This window comes from Nicotiana tabacum, chromosome 17 (assembly GCF_000715075.1).
Source record: "Nicotiana tabacum cultivar K326 chromosome 17, ASM71507v2, whole genome shotgun sequence".
In the NCBI taxonomy this organism is placed as follows: domain Eukaryota; kingdom Viridiplantae; phylum Streptophyta; class Magnoliopsida; order Solanales; family Solanaceae; genus Nicotiana; species Nicotiana tabacum.
Window position 1 is genome coordinate 109492747 of NC_134096.1, and position 20985 is coordinate 109513731.

The following is a 20985-nucleotide window of genomic DNA, read 5'->3' on the forward strand; positions in this document are numbered from 1 at the left end:
CTTCCACCCCCACCCCCCCCCCCAAACCCCCCACCCTTCTTTATTAAAGAGTTTGGGAGAAGAAGGTAACCCAAATAAGTCGGCACTCGTTCGAATGTCACTAAGTTCGAGCTATTCTTTTATTTATTGCACCATCAACGCTTCCTTTATTTTCTAGGAGCTTATTATATTTACACAATGAATATTGCCAGTTCGCTTTTCATTAAAATTCATAGAGTAACATCAATTGAATCGTAGAAAATAACCGTTGATATCATTCTAGTTAAGACTCCCGAATCAAATCCCCACCTAATTATTACACAAGTTGACTGGTAGAGTACGCAACACTTCATACCTATTACGTAAAGTTCTGTTTGATCATAATTAAATGGTTTTCTATAAGTGGAGGGTTAATAATAACCTTCAATAATTTATCATCAAAGTGAGCAGACAAAACCTACATTAGTTATATTCCGACTATTATTGCATGGATTTTGCCATTAAATATAGTATGGATTTCCATAAATGCATAAATATACGACTCCCGATACCAACCAAATTCCCCTACCACCAAGCCGCTTTATAAGGTTTTTCTACTCCACAACTTCCTCTACAATTATCACTTCTGATGAGTAAACCATAATTGGCCCTAGAGATTCCCAAAAAATTCATAAAAGAATCAGAAAATCTTCCATTCACATCCTTTTACATTTTTGCAGTCAACAGAGACTCCATACCTTTGCAACAAAAGGAAGCTTATTTTTTATTGTCACTTGATAAGGTTTCTGTCCTACTAGTATTAGTTATTATTTCAATGTATGTTCATCTATATATGAACTCTTTTACTTTTACTATTTCAGTCTTCTTCATCCTAACCAGTTGATATAAGGTCTTTTCCACACCTTGTTATTGCTTTTTTAATGAATTTCAAATTCATTGTGAGATTTCTGTTTACACTGAATTATACTATCAAAGATTGATGTATGATAGTTTGTGCAATTGCAGTATTTGGTGTTGGAATTTGATCAACAAAGAAGCAGCCATGACTACTGCTATTTCAAGCAGAAGTCCAAATCCCACTAGGCTTGAGGTTTGTTTCAGACTGTCATTTCTGTTACTTTATATATCGTGTTGTGGTTGTTAATTGTTATGGTAAAAGTGGTAGAGTTACTTTAAAATATGGTGTAGTTGAGATATAAATGTATGTGAATTTTTCAGGGGAAATTTATGGGTATGCTTGTTTGTTGGATTCTGGGACTTGGTTCACTTGTTGCTTGGAATAGTCTGCTGAGCATTGGTGATTACTACTATGCACTGTATCCAGTGAGTCTAAGTTGAAATGATGCAAACAAATCACCTGGATTTTTTGAATTTTTGAATGTCTACTGACTGGTTTTATTTTGTCTATGTATTTGAAGAATTATCATCCTTCAAGGGTTCTCACCCTAGTCTATCAGCCGTTTGCACTTGGAACAATGGCACTTCTTGCATATAATGAGGCAAAAGTTGATACAAGAATGCGCAACTTAGCTGGATATACTCTTTTCACCTTAAGCACATTTTCACTCATAGTGGTATGTTCTGCTTTTTATGCTGTCATTTTTTCCGCTCACTCTTTCCATAATCTGTGTTTTCACTTCTGTCCAGCTGGATTTGGCGACGTCTGGTAAAGGTGGACTTGGAAATTACATTGCTGTATGTGCTATAGTAGGTACATTTGGAGTTGCAGATGCTCATGTTCAAGGTGGAATGGTTGGAGATTTATCTTTCATGTGCCCTGAGTTCATCCAAGTAAGTTGCAGTAACATTTTTTAACTTTCTTCTACTTTAATTGCTACATGAAATCCTGAATTAAGTTTGTATTGCGACTCTAATGAATTATGCAGTCATTTTTAGCTGGTCTTGCTGCATCTGGAGCTCTCACCTCTTGTTTAAGGCTACTGACCAAAGCAGCTTTTGAAAACAGTAGCAACGGTCTACGAAAAGGAGTTAGTACGTAATTCTGATCTCGTTGTTGGAAAGTTAAATAGAATAACACTATACTCGGTTTACTTTCAATCCCATGTAAATTGATGTATCATGATATACTGTGTTGAGTTTGCCCCTGTGAGAAACTTACGTAGAATTCATGATTTTGCAGTGTTGTTTCTTGCCATCTCCACATTCTTTGAATTTCTATGCATCCTTCTATATGCATTCATCTTCCCTAAGCTACCAATTGTGAAGCACTATCGCACAAAGGCAGCTGGAGAAGGATCAACAACTGTTGCAGCAGACTTAGCTGCTGCAGGCATCCAAACTCAACCAATCGAAAAGGTAAACAACTTTTTTTCCTCAAACTAAAAATTGTTCACTACTAAAAAACTGGCTAATTTCGTCCGGGAAAACCGACCGAAATCGGTCGGAAATTGAGAAATAAACGATCGATTTCCGACCGCTGTCGGAAATTTCAATGCGTTAACTGATAGTCAAATTAATTAAATTTTTTTAATTTAATTTTCAAAATACCAACCGAAATCGGTAGGAATTTTAAATATATAATAATTTTAGAAATCTTCCTGATATATATTTTTTTGTATCGCATGTATACTCCCCAGCTCGAGATATCATAGCACCACAATATTATATCTTATTACTATATTACTAATTAGTACTAGTATATATTATTATTATTATTATTTTGTTGAATTTTAATTCTAAATATAGAATATTAAATCTTAGTACTAAGCACTAACTACAACCCTTCCTATATTTGCTTTTTTTTTTAGTCCACAACTGTTGGACTCTATGCATCAAAGCTCAACTTATAAGATGGAAAAGCTGGGACAAGAGTATTTCCCAATTTCCGACCGAAATCGGTCGGAAATTTTGAAAACTTTTGATAAAAAATTATTTTTGTATATTATATACAAGTATGACCAGGTCTTGGTCAAATATTGACCAATTTCCGACCGAAATCGGTCAGAATTTTTATTTTTTTGCCGTGGGGCCACTATTTCCGTTGTGAGAAATATTTTCTTTGACTTTTGCGATCAATTTACTTAATTTCTGACCGATTTCGGTCTGTTTTGTTTTTTTGGACGAATTTTACCAATTTTCTAGTAGTGGTTGTAAGTGATTTTCATGATCATAATATTTGATATGTTTCATTCAACTCTACAGGCCGGTGATGATGCTAAGCAATTACAACGTCTGAGTACCAAACAATTATTTTTCCAGAACATTGATTATGCATTGGACTTATACTTGATATATGTCCTCACTTTATCAATTTTCCCCGGATTCTTATATGAGAATACTGGTACCCACAAATTGGGCTCATGGTAAGTGTACATGCCAAGAAATCTTTGCTATAATAATTAGCAATACCTCATTAACTTCTTTTTCAACTATCAGGTTGAATGGTCTACATCAATAGTAGTCATTTTTTAAGACATTGGATAAAGTATTAAAATGAAAAATATAGAATGTTCCAATCTGTAGAAGTAGCATTCTGGAACTCCGTGTGATAATTTACAGTATCAAATTGAAATTCAAATGGCACACAGTTCCATATTATCTTGAGCATGTGCAGAGTCAACTTGATATCTTGGAGTTCTCACCCAAAGAAGATAAGACATGCTAGGCTTGATAGAAACTAAGTTGCTTTAACTGCATATTAATATGAAAAATGTCTTTTATATATGAATTACTGATATAATATGTTTTTCTTAAAAAATGTTTTATTACAGGTATGCTCTAGTTTTGATAGCAATGTACAATGTTTGGGATTTGATAGCAAGATACATTCCATTGATCGAGAAAATCAAGCTTAAATCACGAAAGGGCCTGATGATCGCGACACTCTCTCGTTTCTTGCTTATCCCTTGTTTCTACTTCACAGCAAAATATGGCGATCAAGGCTGGATGATATTTCTCGTATCCTTCTTGGGACTCACAAATGGTTATCTCACTGTTTGTGTCATGACAGTTGCTCCTCAAGGATACAAGGTTGGTAAAGTTCTTCTTCTGCCGAATATAGAGATGTCCTTTCCTAAAATTTTAACACTTGCTGGAATTTGATTTTTGTAGGGGCCTGAGCAAAATGCATTGGGCAACATACTAGTGCTATTTCTACTATGTGGAATATTTTCTGGTGTTTCTTTAGATTGGTTGTGGATTATTGGTAACGGGAAATTTTGAGGACTCAAGATGGTATGGTTTGACAGAACAATAGCTAACATTGTTATTTAGTGGAAATGATCGTATACTTCTGGCTTTGAAATCTGCATTTCTTTCCTTTCTTCATATCAGGTTTCAGCTTTTAGGAACAATTAGTGGAGTATAGGGAATGATGAAATTATTTCCCATATGTGATGACTAAACTACTTTGTGGAGATTACCTGAGCCTCTGCATTGCAAAATAATTGGACTTCTAAGAACCAACCAGTTGCATGTATAGTCAACTAATTTTTGTTCAGTTATTTTCATTGTTTTACAATTGAAATTTTTTACATAGACGAGCTACCATTGAAGCCCGCAGTAGGATGTATATTCCGGACGTTTTGTCGTGTATGCTACTAGAAAAAATATTATCTGACCAATGATTTTTTCAATATTTAGATTTTCATTTTTTTTTTCTTTTCGATCCCTTCTTTCATAACTAGAACCCGGACAAGGAAGAGATAAGATGGCACTATAGAAAATATGTTCAGAAATTCATAATAGAGTCCATAATGACCGAAATGATTATTTTCATGTATAAGGATCCTAGATTGTAAGTGAGAATACGTAGTTGTTGGAGCTTATTGGGTGATTTGCAGCCGTATCCTATATTTGTACCACATTTTAATCTGTACCTTATTTTTAAAAATTATTGATTTGGTAGCCAGTTGACAAAAAATCTGTAATAATATGACAATTTTACCCCTAATAGTATTAGCATTAGCATGTTACTTTGGAGATGACCTCATTCGCATTAGCATACCGTAAAACAAGCCCTGATAAACGTAGCAGCATGCTAACATTTGGAGATGACGTTGTTTTACAGTACCGGGGGTTATTCATTAGCATGCAAGATGGTGTAAAACTTCAGCCAATTACAGTAGCAGTTGAAGTTGTTTTACATTGAAGCTAAAACTTCATGCTAATGCATGCTGAAGTTATTTATCCTGCAGTCAACAGTTTTGTTATGAGTTTTATCCAAAACTTCAGTCTAAACATGCTGAAGTTATTTAGTTCATTTGCTAAAACTTCAGACTAAACATGCTGAAATTATTTAGTTCATTTGCTAAAACTTCAGTTTAAACATGCTGAAGTTATTTAGTTTATTTTTGAAAACATCATACTAAACATGCTTAAGTTTTTATCTTGCAATATGTAATTTTCTAATGAGTTTTTTTTAATGCATGCTGAAGTTATTTAGTTCATTTGCTAAAATTTAAGACTAAACATGCTTAAGTTATTTAGTTCATTTGCTAAAATTTCAGACTAAACATGCTGAAGTTATTTAGTTCATTTGCGAAAACTTCAGACTAAACATGCTTAAGTTTTTGTCTTGCAATATGTAATTTTCTAATGAGTTTTTGCTAATGCATGCTGAAGTTATTTAGTTCATTTGCTAAAATTTCATACTAAACATGCTTAGGTTGTTTAGTTTATTTGCTAAAACTTCATGCCAAAACATGTTGAAGAGTTGTCCTGCAGTATACAGTTTTGTCAATAGTCTTGAAGGACAAAATCGTCTTTTTAAAACGCTTTTAACAAAAAAAAAATGAGTACGTACGGATGCAAACGAAAAAATAAAACGGGTATAAGTTAAAAGGGGGTGCCCAATGCAATTTTTACGAGCTTATTTCCCGAAAGAGTAATGACAATCAAAAAAAGATTTCTATTTTAACGTTGGTGTAAAGTGTAAACCTTCTTTTGAATTTTCCCCAAAATTGGTAAGAATTTAACCAAGATCAAAAAACACTTCGAGAATGCGATTTGTGAGCCATTATCAGGACGATACATACTCTACTTGAAATTGTTTAACTATTAGTAGTTGAAAGACTGAAAGGGCCAGTACTTATTTTTGGCGGTTCTGCAATTATAGAGTGAATCGCATATTGTTCTGGTTTATTTAGTAAGAAATGATATCCTATATCTTTCCCTTTTAAGTATCAATAAAATAAATATTGTAGAATACATTAGAAAGGTGAAAAATACTACTATGATTAAATACACCAAAGCAAACCCTTGTATACATATTCTAGAAACTTAAAGTAAATCCTAAACCTAAACAAAGGAAAAACGCAGCGTAAGAGACACACTGTAACATAGGTAACATTGATAATAAAGAATTCTAAATCCTAAAGGAAAGCCATGCGTAAAGAATCAAAACAAAGAAAAACGCAAAGAATACAGCAGTAAACAATCCTAATTTTAAACCAAGAAAACCCTAAATAATGGTAATACACGGCAATTTTGGTTTTTTTCCCCAATAAAAATTATTAGTGATGGCAAGTACAATTATATCCAACTAAAATATAATTACTAAGGGTAAAAAAGGCGAACGACATTTCGATATGAGCTTTGTGCTTTTAATATAGTATAGATAAAATAATTTTTCCTTTGTTGTTTCATGCACTCACACGACATATGAGGGAAGGTGAAATGACCGTTACAAATTTTTCCTTCAACTTAAATTTACCTAAAGTTTGCTCAAATTATAGGAACTATTACATTAAATCTGGTTCACTAGGATTCCTAACAGTTAACTGAACGGTAAGAAAGTAAAGTCCATAAAATTAAAGAACACACGATTTTTTTTTATGTAGAAAATCACTATGACTCAAAGGTGAAAAGATCATGAAGCACAAACCTATGGAATTTCAACTAACTCTTCCAGAAAACAATGAGCTGGTCGAAACTATGCTCTCTTTGCATTGCTAAACTTTGAACGCACACACTTCTTCAATGAGAAATATCAACCTTGATAGCAGGCGCGGCCCAACATCATCCGAGGCCTAAAGCAAAGCCTTAATAAGAAGCTTTATATATATATATATATATATATATATATATATATATATATATATATTATTTAATGAACATCGTTTTTTTAAAAATTAGACAAGTGAGAATGTGGAATTAAAAAAAATGAGAACTTAATTTTATAAAGTACAGAAAATTAAATGAATTTAACGTTGATTGCATCACAACTGAAATGGGAGAACCCAGAAAACATACTTCCTTCGTCCCAACTTAAGTGACTCCTTTTTTTTAGTAAGTCCCTTTCTATATTTGGTAACAATTCAACTTTAGATTTTTTTTTTACCATTAATGAGATGATTTCTAGCCTACAAATTTCTATGATTTATTTAAGATTACAAGTTTCAAAAGCCTTCCTTTATTTCATAAACTCCATGTCCAGTCAAACACTTTCATATAAATTGAGACAGAGAGAGTATAATTTATGTAAGAAAAATAAATAATAAGTTAGATTATTAGATATAGTTACGTGACCAACTAATGAATAGAGAAATATAATTAAGTAAAAAAGTAAAATAAGATTGATAGAAAACTATTTTAGTTATATTAATTAGAGGAAGAAATCGAGTTATTAAAAATTAATATGACAATAAAGAAATAAATTTATCAATAATAAAAAATAATTATATAAATAATATACTACTATATATAAAGAATACTAGTAATTTTGGGGCCTTTAAATTTTTGGGGCCTAAAGCAAGGGCCCCACTTGCTCTAGGGTGAGGCCACCCTGCTTGATCGTTAGGGTACATTAGTAGCACAATAGTCCAACTAATCAAGAAACCAAACTAATAGTGAGAATCCGTTTCCAAAAAGAAAATTCTTATGCCATAAAAGATTCCTACTACATATTTTCTAGAAGTATTTCATTAACCAAAAACAATTCTATCATAATACAACTTCTTTAAGGTGACAAGTCACCTACTCGGAGTAAGCTACACAAGTGATTTCCGTAAAATACAAAGTACTTTTCTGAGACTTGCGTTTTCAACTTCCATATTACGGTCTGAATTTGAGTCTAATGCGGCTAAACTTTAAAAATTTGCGAACTTCGGCTATTTTTTAAATAGGGGTCCCAAAAACAAAGTAATTCGTTTACTTCGCTCATTTGCATCTGGCTTATTGCTAACCAATTGACGGAGATTGGTGCCTACAGAGTGAGAACAAAAAGAAAATAATAAAAGTAGCTCCTTGAATCAAATGTTTAATAAACTGTAGTTATTAGATTTAACAAAAATTATGAAATAAATATTTAACCAAATTTTCATTAAACTCTTGTCAAACCCCTGAAATTACAATTCTAAAATTTTTAATAGACACGAGAAATAGATTTTAAAAAAAAATTACACCTCAAAGAATTGCACTAAACACTAGACATAGACCAAAGATTGGAGAAACTGAAAAAAATGTTCCTTCAAATGTAGTTCACGTTAAATATTTATTTGCTTATAACTCCTGTTAAATTTAAGAACTGTTATAAGAGAAATCAAATTATGTTGGATGTCTACTCTTCCTCCATGATCTTCTTAAATGCTTAATGACATATTCAATGATATATTTCTATGCTTAATGACATATTCAATGACATATTTTTATTCACTTTTTATGCCTATATAAAGGCCTTGTAATAGATAGAAAAAACATACAATTGAAGAAGAAATAAGAATCTTTCTTCCTCTTTTTCTCTCTATATCTCTTAGCTTGTTTTTCCTTATTCGATATTGTTATTTTGAGTTATATTTATAACACGTTATCAGCACGATTGTCACCTTCATTTTTACAATCAGATCCTAATTGTGTTCGATTCTCCTTCAGGTATATCACTATATATTCTTATAGTTTATGGTAATATATATGCACCAATATGCTATTTATTAACAAATTCATATATTGTTAAGCATTTATTTTAGTTGATCATGTTACTGAAGTTATCTTACCTTGCTTATTGTTAAAGAAAATATAAGATATAGATCTTAAGTGCGTTAAACTAACAAAAAATAATTTAATAAATATGTGTGGACTTGCGTAGAGCAAAACTTATCTTCAAGACATTCTACAAAAATAAAATAGTGATAACCAAGGTGACAAAGTAATTATTGTACATACTAGTTTAAATTACTTTACAATTGGTGAAAAGTAATATTTGAATACATTCACTCTTATCACCGTATATGGTTATTCCTCAAATCCACGTTTATAATAAATTGCTTTTCTTTTACCATACTAAATATATCTCTTTGTGTTTATTCATATACTCCATAATTCTTGTTTATTTGACATATATATTATATGTTACTTTTTATACTACATGTTTGAAGTGATCAACTTCTTAATTAGTTGTCTGATTTATTTCTACAAGTATATTTTCATTGAAAATTATTTTTATTTGTTCTAACCCATTTACTTTTGTGATTAGTTTCAATATGTCAAACTTGTCAAAATTTGAATTTGTGGCACTAGACATTACCGGAAAGAATTATTTATCATGGGTCCTTGATGCTAAAATTCACCTTGACGCTAAAGGTCTTGGAAATACTATTATACAAGAAAATAAAGCATCAAATCAGGATAAAGCGAAGGCCATGATTTTCCTTCGTCATCATCTACATGAAGGGTTAAAAACTGAATATTTAACTGTAAAAGATTCACTTGAGTTATGGATTAATTTGAAGGATCGATATGACCACCTAAAACTTACGGTATTACCGAAAGCTCGGTATGAATGGATACATTTAAGGTTGCAAGACTTTAAAACCGTAAGTGAGTATAATTCGGCTATCTTTAAAGTAAGTTCTCTATTAAAATTATGTGAAGACACTATCACACATGAGGACTTATTAGAAAAAATATTTTCTACTTTTCACGCTTTAAATGTGGTGCTACAACAGTAATACCGTGAAAAGGGTTTTAAGAAATATTCTGAGTTAATCACATGCCTACTTGTGGCAGAGCAGAATAATACTCTATTAATGAAAAATTATGAAACCCGACCTACTAGGTCAGCACCATTCCCGGAAGTGAATGTTATAGCAGCATATGCTAAGTCTGAAAGAAAATAAAATAATTACCGTGGTCGTGGACATAGTCGTAGACGTGGACGTGGCAGGGGACGAAACAATTATCGTCATTATGGTGGAAGTAAACAGGAGAACAATAAGAGTTCTCAAATTAATCCTTCAAAAGGTAAAATTAGTATGTGTCACCAATGTGGTATGAAAGGTCATTGGGCATGCATTTGTCATACGCCAGATTATTTTGTCAAACTTTATCAAGCCTCCCTTAGAAAGAAAGAAAATAATGTGGAGGCACACTTGACCTTTCAAAATAATGATGATGAAGCAGGTCCCTCAAACAAATATGATTCTGAGGCACATCTTGCATATAAAGATGATGATTTTGGAGGCCTGGCAAATATTACTCATTTAGAAGCTGGAGACTTCTTTGAGGATATTGACTGAAGAACTAATCATCTTACTGGAAATGAAGCTATAATAAAAGTTGTCATTTTGTTATGTTTGCAACTAATTTATTTTTCTTAAGTGTATTTTCCTAATGTATCATGTGTTGCTAGTTTCTACATTCCTAATTTATTTCTTAATATATATTTTGTTTGTCTTTCGTATTTCTTATAATGTACTTTTTGATTTTTTTTATGAAGAATATGAAAATTTTCCGGTCTTCAGTTGGACTCAAGATTAATAAAGATGATATATGTCTTCTGGATAGTGCTACAACACACACTATTTTAAGAGATAAGAGATATTTCTCTTATTTGGTAATGAAAGAAGTCAATGTTAATAAATATCCGATAGTACAAAATTAATTGAAGGTTCTGGAAGAGCCAATTTATTACTACCAGGAGGAACAAATTTGGCTATTGATGAAGCACTATATTGTAATAAATCTCAAAGAAACTTATTAAGTTTCAAAGATATTCGCCAAAATGGCTACCATATTGAGACTACAAATGAGGAAAAGATTGAATATCTTTATATTACTACAATAATGTCTGGTAAGAAATATGTGCTTGAAATATTACCTGCTCTTTCCTCCGGCTTATACTACATAAGTATTAGCAAGATTGAAACGTATGCCATAGTAAATGAAAAGTTTACTAATCAAGATAATTTTATTATTTGGCATGACCGGTTTGGTCATCCTGGTTCTACTATGATGCGTAAAATAATTGAGAATTCACATAGACATTCAATGAAGAACCATAAGATTCTTCAATTTAAAGAATTCTCTTGTGCTGCATGTTCTCAAGGCAAATTAATTATTAGACCATTAGCTATTAAAGTTAGGATGGAATCTCCTATATTTCTGGAACGTATACAGGGTGATATATGTGGGCTCATTCACCCTCCACGTGGACCATTCAGATATTATATGGTTTTGGTAGATGCATCTATAAGATGGTCACATGTGTGCTTACTATCAACTCGCAATATGGCACTTGCGAGATTGTTGGCTCAAATAATAAAGCTAAGAGCACAATTTTCAGATTATGCAATTAAGACAATTCGTCTTGATAATGCTGGTGAGTTTACATCCCAAGCCTTTAATGATTATTGTATATCAACTGGGATAACAATTGAGCATCCGGTTGCTCATGTCCATACATAAAAATGGTCTAGCGGAATCATTGATCAAACGCCTCCAATTAATTGCTAGACCAATGCTTATGAGAACAAAACTTCCTATTTCAATATGGGGTCATGCTATTTTACATACAGCAGCACTTGTGCGGATAAGGCCCACAAGTTAATATAAAGTCTCCACATTGCAATTGGCTTTTGGTCAGGAGCCAAATATTTCTCATCTTAGAATCTTTGGTTGTGCGATATATGTTCCAATTGCTCTACCACAACGCACAAAGATGGGTCCCCAAAGAAGGTTGGGAGTATATGTTGGGTATAAATCTCCTTCTATTATAAAATATCTGGAGCCTATGACTGGAGATTTATTTACAGCAAGATTTTCTGATTGTCATTTTGATGAATCAGTATACCCAATATTAGGGGGAGAAAATAAGCAGCTGAGAAAAGGAGATAGATTGGAATATATTATTAATATCTCATTTAGATCCTCGAACAAATCAATGTGAACAAGAGGTTCAAAAGATAATTCATTTGCAAAATATTACAAATCAACTGCCAGATGCATTCACTGACCTACCAAGGGTGACTAAGTTACATATTCCAGCCGCTAATGCTCCAATTCGAGTGGATATCCCGGTAGGATAATTAATTAAAGGAAATAATTTTAAACCACGCTTGAAACGTGGTAGACCTATCGGTTCTAAGGATAAAAATCCTCGAAAAAGAAAATGAGCAAATGATCAAATTGATCATAATACGGAGGTAGTGACTCAAGAAGAGCACAAAGACATAACAAATGATAAAACCTCAAGGGAGGTTTAGGTACCTGAAAATGATAAGAATGAAGAGATCTCAATAAGTTATGTCTTAACGGGAAAAAGATGGAACCGAAATAATATTGTTTTCGATAACGTTTTTGCTTATAATGTCGCTATTGAAATAATGCAACAAGATGAGGATCTTGAACCAAAATTTGTTGATGAATGTAGACAGAGAAATGATTGGCCAAAATGGGAAGATGCTATCCAGGCAGAATTAACTTCACTTGCGAAACGTGAAGTTTTTGGGTCTGTAGTCCAAACACCAAATGGTGTTAAGCCTGTTGGCTATAAATGGGTTTTTGTACGTAAAAGGAATGAGAAAAATGAGGTACAAAGATATAAGGCACGCCTTGTTGCACAAGGATTTACACAAAGGCCTGGTATCGATTATGAAGAGACATATTCTCCTGTTATGGATGCTATAACGTTCCGTTATCTCATTAGTTTTGATGTCCATGAAAAGCTTGACATGCATTTAGTGGATGTGGTTACAGCCTACCTTTACGGCTCACTTGATAATGAGATATACATGAAAATTCTCCGGGGATTTAAAATGCCTGATGCACATAATTCGAAGTCCCAGGAAATGTTTTCAATCAAACTGCAAAGATCTTTGTATGGTCTAAAGCAATCAGGTAGAATGTGGTATAACCGCCTTAATGAGTATTTATTAAAGGAAGGTTATATAAATGATACCATTTGTCCATGTATTTTTATAAAGAAAACAACATCAGAGTTTGTTGTACTTGCTGTATATGTTGATGACATAAACCTTATTGGAACTCCTACAGAACTCCAAAAGGCAATTGATTATTTAAAGAAGGAATTTGAGATGAAAGATCTCGAAAAAACAAAAATCATGTCTTGGTTTGGAAATTGAACATTTGGCAAACGGGACTTTTGTTCATCAATTTGCCTACATAGAAAAGGTATTGAAACAGTTTTACATGGATGAAGCACATCCATTAAGTACTCCGATGATTGTTCGATCACTTGATGTGAATAAGGACCCGTTCCGACCTCAAGAAAAGAATGAAGAACTTCTTGGTCCTAAAGTACCATATCTTAGTGCAATTGGTGCACTTATGTATCTTGCTAACACTACAAGGCCTGACATAACTTTTTCAGTTAATGTCTTAGCAAGATATAGCTCTGCTCCTACAATGAGACATTGGAATGAAATCAAACACATATTGCGGTATCTAAAAGGGACTATTGATATGGGGTTATTTTATGGCAATGATTGCAGTCCCGATCTTGTTGGTTATGCTGATGCTGGGTATTTATCTGACCCATACAAGGCTCGATCTCAAACAGGCTATGTGTTTACATATGGAGGCACTGCCATATCTTGGCGATCGACTAAGCAATCAATAGTGGCTACTTCATCTAATCATGCTGAGATAATTGCTATTCATGAAGCAAGTCGAGAATGTGTATGGTTGAGGTCTATAATACACCTTATTCGAGACAAGTGTGGTTTGAAGTGTGATAAATTACCCACAATTTTGTATGAAGACAATGCAGTATGCATAGCCCAATTGAAAGGAGGATTCATAAAAGGGGATAGGACAAAGCACATTTCATCAAAGTTATTTTACACACATGATCTTCAAAAGAATGGTAATATCAATGTGCAACAGATCCGTTCAAGTGATAATATGGCTGATTTGTTCACCAAATCTCTACCGACGTCAACCTTCAAGAAACTAGTGTACAAGATTGGGATGCGAAAGTTCAAGGATGTGAATTTATGCTCTCATCAGGGGGAGTTAATACGTGTTGTACTCTTTTTTCCTTACAAGGTTTTGTCCCGCTGGGTTTTCCTTGCAAGGTTTTTAATGAGGCAACCATAAGGCGTATTTCTAAATATGTGTACTCCTTTTCCTTCACTATGATTTTTTTTTTCAATAGGATTTTGTCCTAATAAGGTTTTAGCGAGGCACATTATCTATGGACACCCAAGAGGAGTGTTATAAGAGAAATCAAATTATGTTGAATGTCTACTCTTCCTCCATGATCTTCTCAAATGCTTAATGACATATTCAATGACATATTTCTATGCTTAATGACATATTCAATGACATATTTTTATTCACTTTTTATGCCTATATAAAAGCCTTGTAATAGATAGGAAAAACATACAATTGAAGAAGAAATAAGAATCTCTCTTCCTCTCTTTCTTTCTATATCTCTTAGCTTGTTTTTTCTTGTTCGATATTGTTATTTTGAGTTATATTTATAACAAGAACCAGGATTTGTTAAATATAGACGGACACCAAAAGTACTCATTTTTTATAAACTTAAAAAGGACCAAAACTACTCAGGGTATACTTAAGGGCCTATGTTAAATCTACCACAAACTTAAGGGTCCATTTTTGTCATTTTCTCAAAATTGAGTACAAAAATAAATTGGGGTGTGATTCACAGCTCAGTGTGAAGTGCGACCCCTAGCTCGTCTCTCTCTTCGTCTCTGCTCTGTGAGTCACAACTCATCTCTGTGCTCGCTAATGACTACATTGTCTTTACTTTTCTTTTAAGTTTCTTTGTTTTTCTCCACCAGTTCATGTATTTGTTTCTTAATCTTGTTGTTAATTGGAAATAATGCTGGAAAACTAAGCTCTGCTAGGTCATCAATGCTTTCAGCTTTTAGCATTTGGTGAATGTGATGGAATCTTATTAATATATCTTCTATCCTTTCATATCAGTTGGATGAGTGTGTATAACGTTTTCTTTCTAGTATTTTCACCATTAATAATTATTAGGATTTCTGTTCCTCTTTCTGATGACTTGTTCTCAGTGTTGTTATGGAAGGCAAAAATCCATAAAAACGATAAAAAGTGTTGAGGATTGTTGGAGCTTTAAGTGCAAAACACAAATATAGTGCGAGTTTTAATGAAGAATTACGCAGTTGAAGAGAAAACTTAAAAATAGTTATCAAATTTAAGAATAATAACTGTAAACATAAAAAAAAATGTATATATGGACAAAGGACTAAATAATAGTAATTAAGTGAAATAGTTATGTTTAGTGTTGCCCTCTTCATGGCAAACCTCATGGGTGATGAGACACAAACCTTAAAATGTCTTGGTGCCTGAACTAAAGTGCTAAGTCTATTTTGCCCCTACCTTGAGGACCTAAACGTGCCGCAAGCGAGTCTTTGACAACACTTCTTGTTCTTGTGGTCTTTTATTTGTGTCTACACACTTTATGTGTTTGACTCTACTACTTCTACTAGCTATGTGGTATTATTCTTATGAGGACACTTTATGTGTTTGACTCTACTACTTCTACTAGCTATGTGGTATTATTCTTATGAGGACACTATAGATTTTGTGCATTTCACATGTCAAATTCATCATGCTTGCGTTGTGTTTTCTTCCCTACTATTCCTGCACAAGTTCCTCATTGCGACCGTAGTGTTTAATGACCAAGACAGGCACGGGAAAGCGACATATGCTACCTGCCCATCCTCTGAAATATAGTCACCAGGTTATATGCAAGTGACAAGACCAAGCATTTAAGCTCAATAAGTTAATTCGGGTATCTGCTTGACAGTTCAAAAGATGTTTCTCATATTACCAATTCATCCAAAGCATTGCAGCTATTATCCATCGCAAATATACAGCTGGTTGGTAGCTAATGATACTGGCTCTTAAGTGTATACATTATATTTTGAAGCAACTATTGATATGAGTAAGATTCAAGATTCTTCCATATACTTTTTTTCTTTAATTTAGTCAGTCTTTCTGGTGATAGTTAAGAGAGATGAAGATATTACACCTGGTAAGGAAAATGTACTCTTGTCAGATGTTTTAGAGAGCCGTGTTTATGTGAATTTCATAGCACTGAGGCCATGGGTGCCTTGAGAGGTTTTAGACAACCTCATTTATTTATCTTCTGGAATGAATCCCTACCGTACACTGCTTAAATTTTATGCACTTTTATGTTTATTCAGTAAGAACATCATTTTGTTTTCGTTATACATGAAAAAGAATGTACATTTATCATTCATCTGTAAAGCTGGAAAAGTTACATTATACAAACATATGTTTCTCGCCTTGTGGTGGAACTTCCTCTATTTGGCTTGTCATAGTTTGTCTTTGGGTTGCTACTCGGGTTTGGGGAGTTGATTTCAGTGTTTGAGTATGTTGTTTAACCAAATTTGCATATTATTTTTTTTGGCTGGAACAAGAGATAGAGAAATTGATGATATCTGAAGACTTCAAGGTGTTGGTATCCTCATGGCTGGAACAGATGATATAACTAATGATGATATTGAAAGCCGCCAAGGTATTGATTTAGACTTGTGCAGATAATAAATATTGCATTTCTAGATTATGATATACTGAAATTTAATTCTCTCAAGTTGCTTGCTTCTTTTGTTTTTTTCTCTCCTTTTTTTTATTTGATAGTCCCTTTATGCTCATTGTGTACAAATGTAGTGATGTTGTTAGAGGTGGAACAGAGGAACAGCACAATACTAAGGGAGAAAAATGATTTAGAAAGACGAGCTGACAAGGTCATATCTGAACTGTCCAACAATATCCTCTTTCTTTTTGCATTCATGGGAGGAATTAGCATCTACCTAACCATCAAAATACCAACTGCTACTGCCTTTGCCATCTCTATTCTATTGATGTGTTTATTTTTGGCCGGAACATTCATTCTCGTCGGCATGGCAAAATCAAGGATTACACTAATGAACGCGTTCATCGAGGGTTTTACAGAAAGATATAAAAAGGTGAGAGAAGACGCAAAGACGCAACAATTCTAATGGAATTGGAACAGAACAGGAAAAGATGGCTAGCAGCTAATGTTGTGGATAACAGTGAAGGTCTTGTCATGAGCATGGATTTTTTTATTGACAGAGCTAAGAATATTTCTGATGCTATAGATTTTTCTGACTTTGAGAAACATTATTATAAGTTGATCAATTTGTCTTGGGTGCTCGGAGGTATCTACATTCCTGTTGTGCTGGTCATGTCATATTTCAACTATTACTATGGTGAGTATTTTCTTTTTCTATGAGTCTTTTACATAATGTACAAAAAATGTTTCACACTTTTACTAAATGTATTCAAAGTCTATTTTGGTGCATGTTAAAGCATGATCTAGTAAAATTATAGATCTTTACTAAAATGCAGTTCATTAACAAGTCTAACCATCCTTTGATTTTTCAATTACAGGACAGGATTCCTCGTCACTTGATGGTATGTTAGATTTTTCTTCTCTGGCGCATAAGATTTCCTATTCAATGGCAATGTTAGATACCATTTTCTATTTGCAACATCGGGACTAAGTAGTATAAATACTCTCATCAAACTAAATTTCTTTTTTCTCACAGCATGTCAACATGAACATCGCCAATACCTAGGGTATATATATGTCTCCGCGGCTGCTTTCTTTTTGGCATCCGTTTTCTTTCTTGACTCTTGAAATTATCTTCATGCGGATTGGTAGTCAACTCCTGCCCATTACTTTCTTTAGTTGTCTGGTTATTCTTCTTTTTCATTATTTTAAAATATGCTTCACAGATTATGAGTATGTCCTATTGAAGAGTAACTGTGACCAAGGAAACACCTGTATGCTGAGCTCGACATGGACTCCCTTTCTGTGATCTACCTTATTTTCCTACCTCCTCCTCCCGTTAAGCGTTAAGTGTCTAGACATCAGATATCTTTAACTATTCGTCTAAAAACTGGCAGACTTATAATGATTCTTCAAGATAGATATGTATATAATCTTTAAGCTTTCCTGTGTAGACTGTGTAATGGATATGCAAATATGATTATAGTTTCCTTCTTGTCTAATTCCTTTTTCACTTGCAGAGGCAAGAAGTACATGGAGCAGTGGATGTTGTCTCTTTAAAAATTATCAATATGGTGCACTGCTGTCTGCCTAGATTATGATTCTCAAACCAGGGGCTGGTGCTGTCTTTTGATGTATGAGATGTTCAAGTTCATCAGTATTAGTAGTGGCAGCAGATCAGTATTTGCATTAGACGATATATAAATACTTGAGTTTTGTCGTGGCAGTGATCTTTGCTTTTGGCTGAAAAATGCAAAACATTATCATATCAATTGCTGTTGGAAGGGGTAGGGGAATTGTGGATTGACTTATCAGCCTACTGCTGTTGTAAATAAAAGCCTCCATCTCCTGAAAACCAGACAACTGAAACGTCATTGATTATATCTTGATTACAGATTAAAATCACTAGTATGTTGACTTATGCTAATTTGCAATTTCTTTCTTGGTTCATTTTCTACCATGTATGTTCTATAGCTCGTAAGATGGTCTGGTTAAAGTTTCAAAATGAAAATCCGTTAATTTAAAGTTTCAATTATTTGTTACACCAATTAGCAATTCTGTAGAAAAAGCTTTGTTACTATTCTCTATTGATGAAACTTTGCTGGATTCTACAGTTGTTCCTCATCTCAGGTAGGAGTAATTGGTATGTACTATGGTGGTTTCAAGTTACCCGTTGTTTGATCTAGTGTCTAGCTTATGCTTCTGGACCACAAAGAGGACCATTTGAGGCACTTTTTAAGTTTTGCAAAAATAGCTATGGGGAAAAGTACGGAAATAGCCTATTTAAATTCAAACTTACCAACCTCTAGCCCAAAATTAGACATTTACCAAAATTAGCCCAAAATTATACACTTACCAAAATTAGCCGAAAATTAGAGACACGCAAGGAAGGATTCTTCCATTCGAGAATCACGCTAAAGATCTTCCTTCCTTCCCTGTTTTTCAAGCGTATCAATTTCACAGAGACATACATTCTGTAAATCATGGCCCAAAATAGTTTCACTCAAAAATCGATCAATTTCACTGTAGAAGCAACAATTTCCTTTCGCGATTTCTCTGTAGATACAGCTTTGATGAAGGAACTACGAACTACAATCAAAATCAAGGAATTAGTGAGTTTTGACCTAATTTCAGCTACTTCAATGACAAATTTACCAATTTTAATTCAGTATGGTGGCCGATGGAATGTTGACAACAATTTTGTAGATTACAATGCGGATGCTGTAATAGTTACTCCAAATATAAGTTTTGAAGATTTCGTAGGCATGATTTCGAAACAACTTATGAATATTACTGAAATCAAATACACTGTCCAAAACGGTTCTCCACCAATAGTGATACACAATAATATGGGTGTATGTGTATATCTTGAGCTGAAAAAAGCTCGAAATTTACAATGTATCCCCTTTGTATAACCTCGAGTGAAAAGGATATGGATATGATCTGCTACAATTCAGATTCTGTTGTGATTTCCTCAGAGTGTGCACAAAGCTCAGTTATACAGGAGAGACACAATGGCGATACAATTAATATGATTGAGTTTGGGGATGGAGAAGACTGGCAGGATACGGAATCTGATGAAAATACAATAATAACTGACCCTCAACACATAGATGTAGAAGAAGGTCAAATTTATAAAGACAATGCTATGATAGTCAAAGTCATGAAGCACTTGGCAGTAAAGGAAAAATTCCAGTTTAAGGTGCATAGATCAAGTGAAAGCAGGTATCAGAATATCCACTGTATAATTATGTATCTCAATATATATCGTAGTTGATGTTAGAAGCATAATTATGCAGAAAATAAGTTGTTGCTTGTAAGTCTGTGGTTGTATACTTTTAAGTTGTGGTTGTCACCGTCTAGTACTGTATAGTCATTGTATTTTTTTATCTAGTATTGTTGATGGCAGTGTGTATCACTATATATCATTGTATTTCATGTCGCTCTGTTTATTGATGGAAAAGTTTATATCCTTGTCGTAGGTACTGCTTAGTGTGTATCAACAACAACTGCAATTGGTGTTTTAAGTCTTCGAGCCTGAAAAAAGCAAAACTTTTCAAGGTCAGAAATTTCAGCAAACTGCACTTATGCCCGCTGAAAGACAGATCTTACGCACAATGTCAAGCTACTGCAAAACTCATCGGCAGTTTTGTGATAGACAGGTATCAAAACCCAAAAACAATATACACTCCTAATGACATAATTGGAGACATGAACAAGTTGTATGGTCTTCAAATGACATATATGCAAGCATGGAGATCAAAGGAATATGTAGTTCAACTATTGAGAGGGAACCCGAGTGAATCATATGAAAAGATGCCAAGCTACTTTTATATGCTGGTTCTTACAAATCCTATGTCGGTGGTAAGTTTGAAAAAAATAGAGGAAGACCTGTTCATGTATGCTTTCGTTGCACTATATCTGTCTATAAAAAGATGGCAGTATTGCAAACCGGTTGTTGTTGTAGATGGAACCTTTCTTAAATCGACATATAGAGGAACATTATTGGTAGCATCCACACAAGATCCAACAGGTAAAAATAAGAATAATAATGTGTGTGTACATGTTTATATGATTCAATTTATTAGGTAGTATCCTACCACTCGCATATGCCATAGTAGATTGAGAGAATAATGCTTCCTGGGAGTGTTTTTTTGCGAGGTTCAAGGATGCATTTGGGGAAAGGGAGGGAATGTGCATGGTATCGGACATGCATGAGGGCACTGAAAATGCAGCGGCAATATTGTATCCACAAGTAC

General features: G+C 33.6%; 2 protein-coding genes across 6 annotated transcripts; both read left to right on the forward strand.

The window, feature by feature from the left end:
• Nucleotides 1-429: 429 nt before the first annotated feature.
• LOC107812818 (equilibrative nucleotide transporter 3-like) lies at nt 430-5177 on the forward strand. The gene is made up of 10 exons (XM_016637989.2): nt 430-760; nt 985-1069; nt 1198-1302; nt 1398-1553; nt 1627-1770; nt 1866-1971; nt 2120-2295; nt 3142-3302; nt 3711-3969; nt 4051-5177. The coding sequence occupies exons 2-10, from the start codon at nt 1022-1024 to the stop codon at nt 4159-4161; spliced, it is 1266 nt and encodes a 421-aa protein (XP_016493475.1). The 5' UTR covers nt 430-760; nt 985-1021; the 3' UTR covers nt 4162-5177.
• Nucleotides 5178-14847: 9670 nt separating this feature from the next.
• On the forward strand, nt 14848-18660 carry LOC107823213 (uncharacterized). Of its 5 annotated transcripts, XM_016649814.2 has the most exons (5): nt 14848-14895; nt 16611-16708; nt 16861-17423; nt 17605-17628; nt 18247-18660. In XM_016649814.2, the coding sequence occupies exons 3-5, from the start codon at nt 17192-17194 to the stop codon at nt 18318-18320; spliced, it is 330 nt and encodes a 109-aa protein (XP_016505300.2). In that variant the 5' UTR covers nt 14848-14895; nt 16611-16708; nt 16861-17191; the 3' UTR covers nt 18321-18660. The 5 variants fall into 5 exon arrangements, 1 of the variants encoding a protein (XP_016505300.2); XR_012701406.1 differs by lacking the exon at nt 17605-17628 and having other exon boundaries at nt 16861-17446; XR_012701407.1 differs by having other exon boundaries at nt 16617-16708; nt 16861-17628.
• The last annotated feature ends 2325 nt before the right edge of the window (nt 18661-20985 follow it).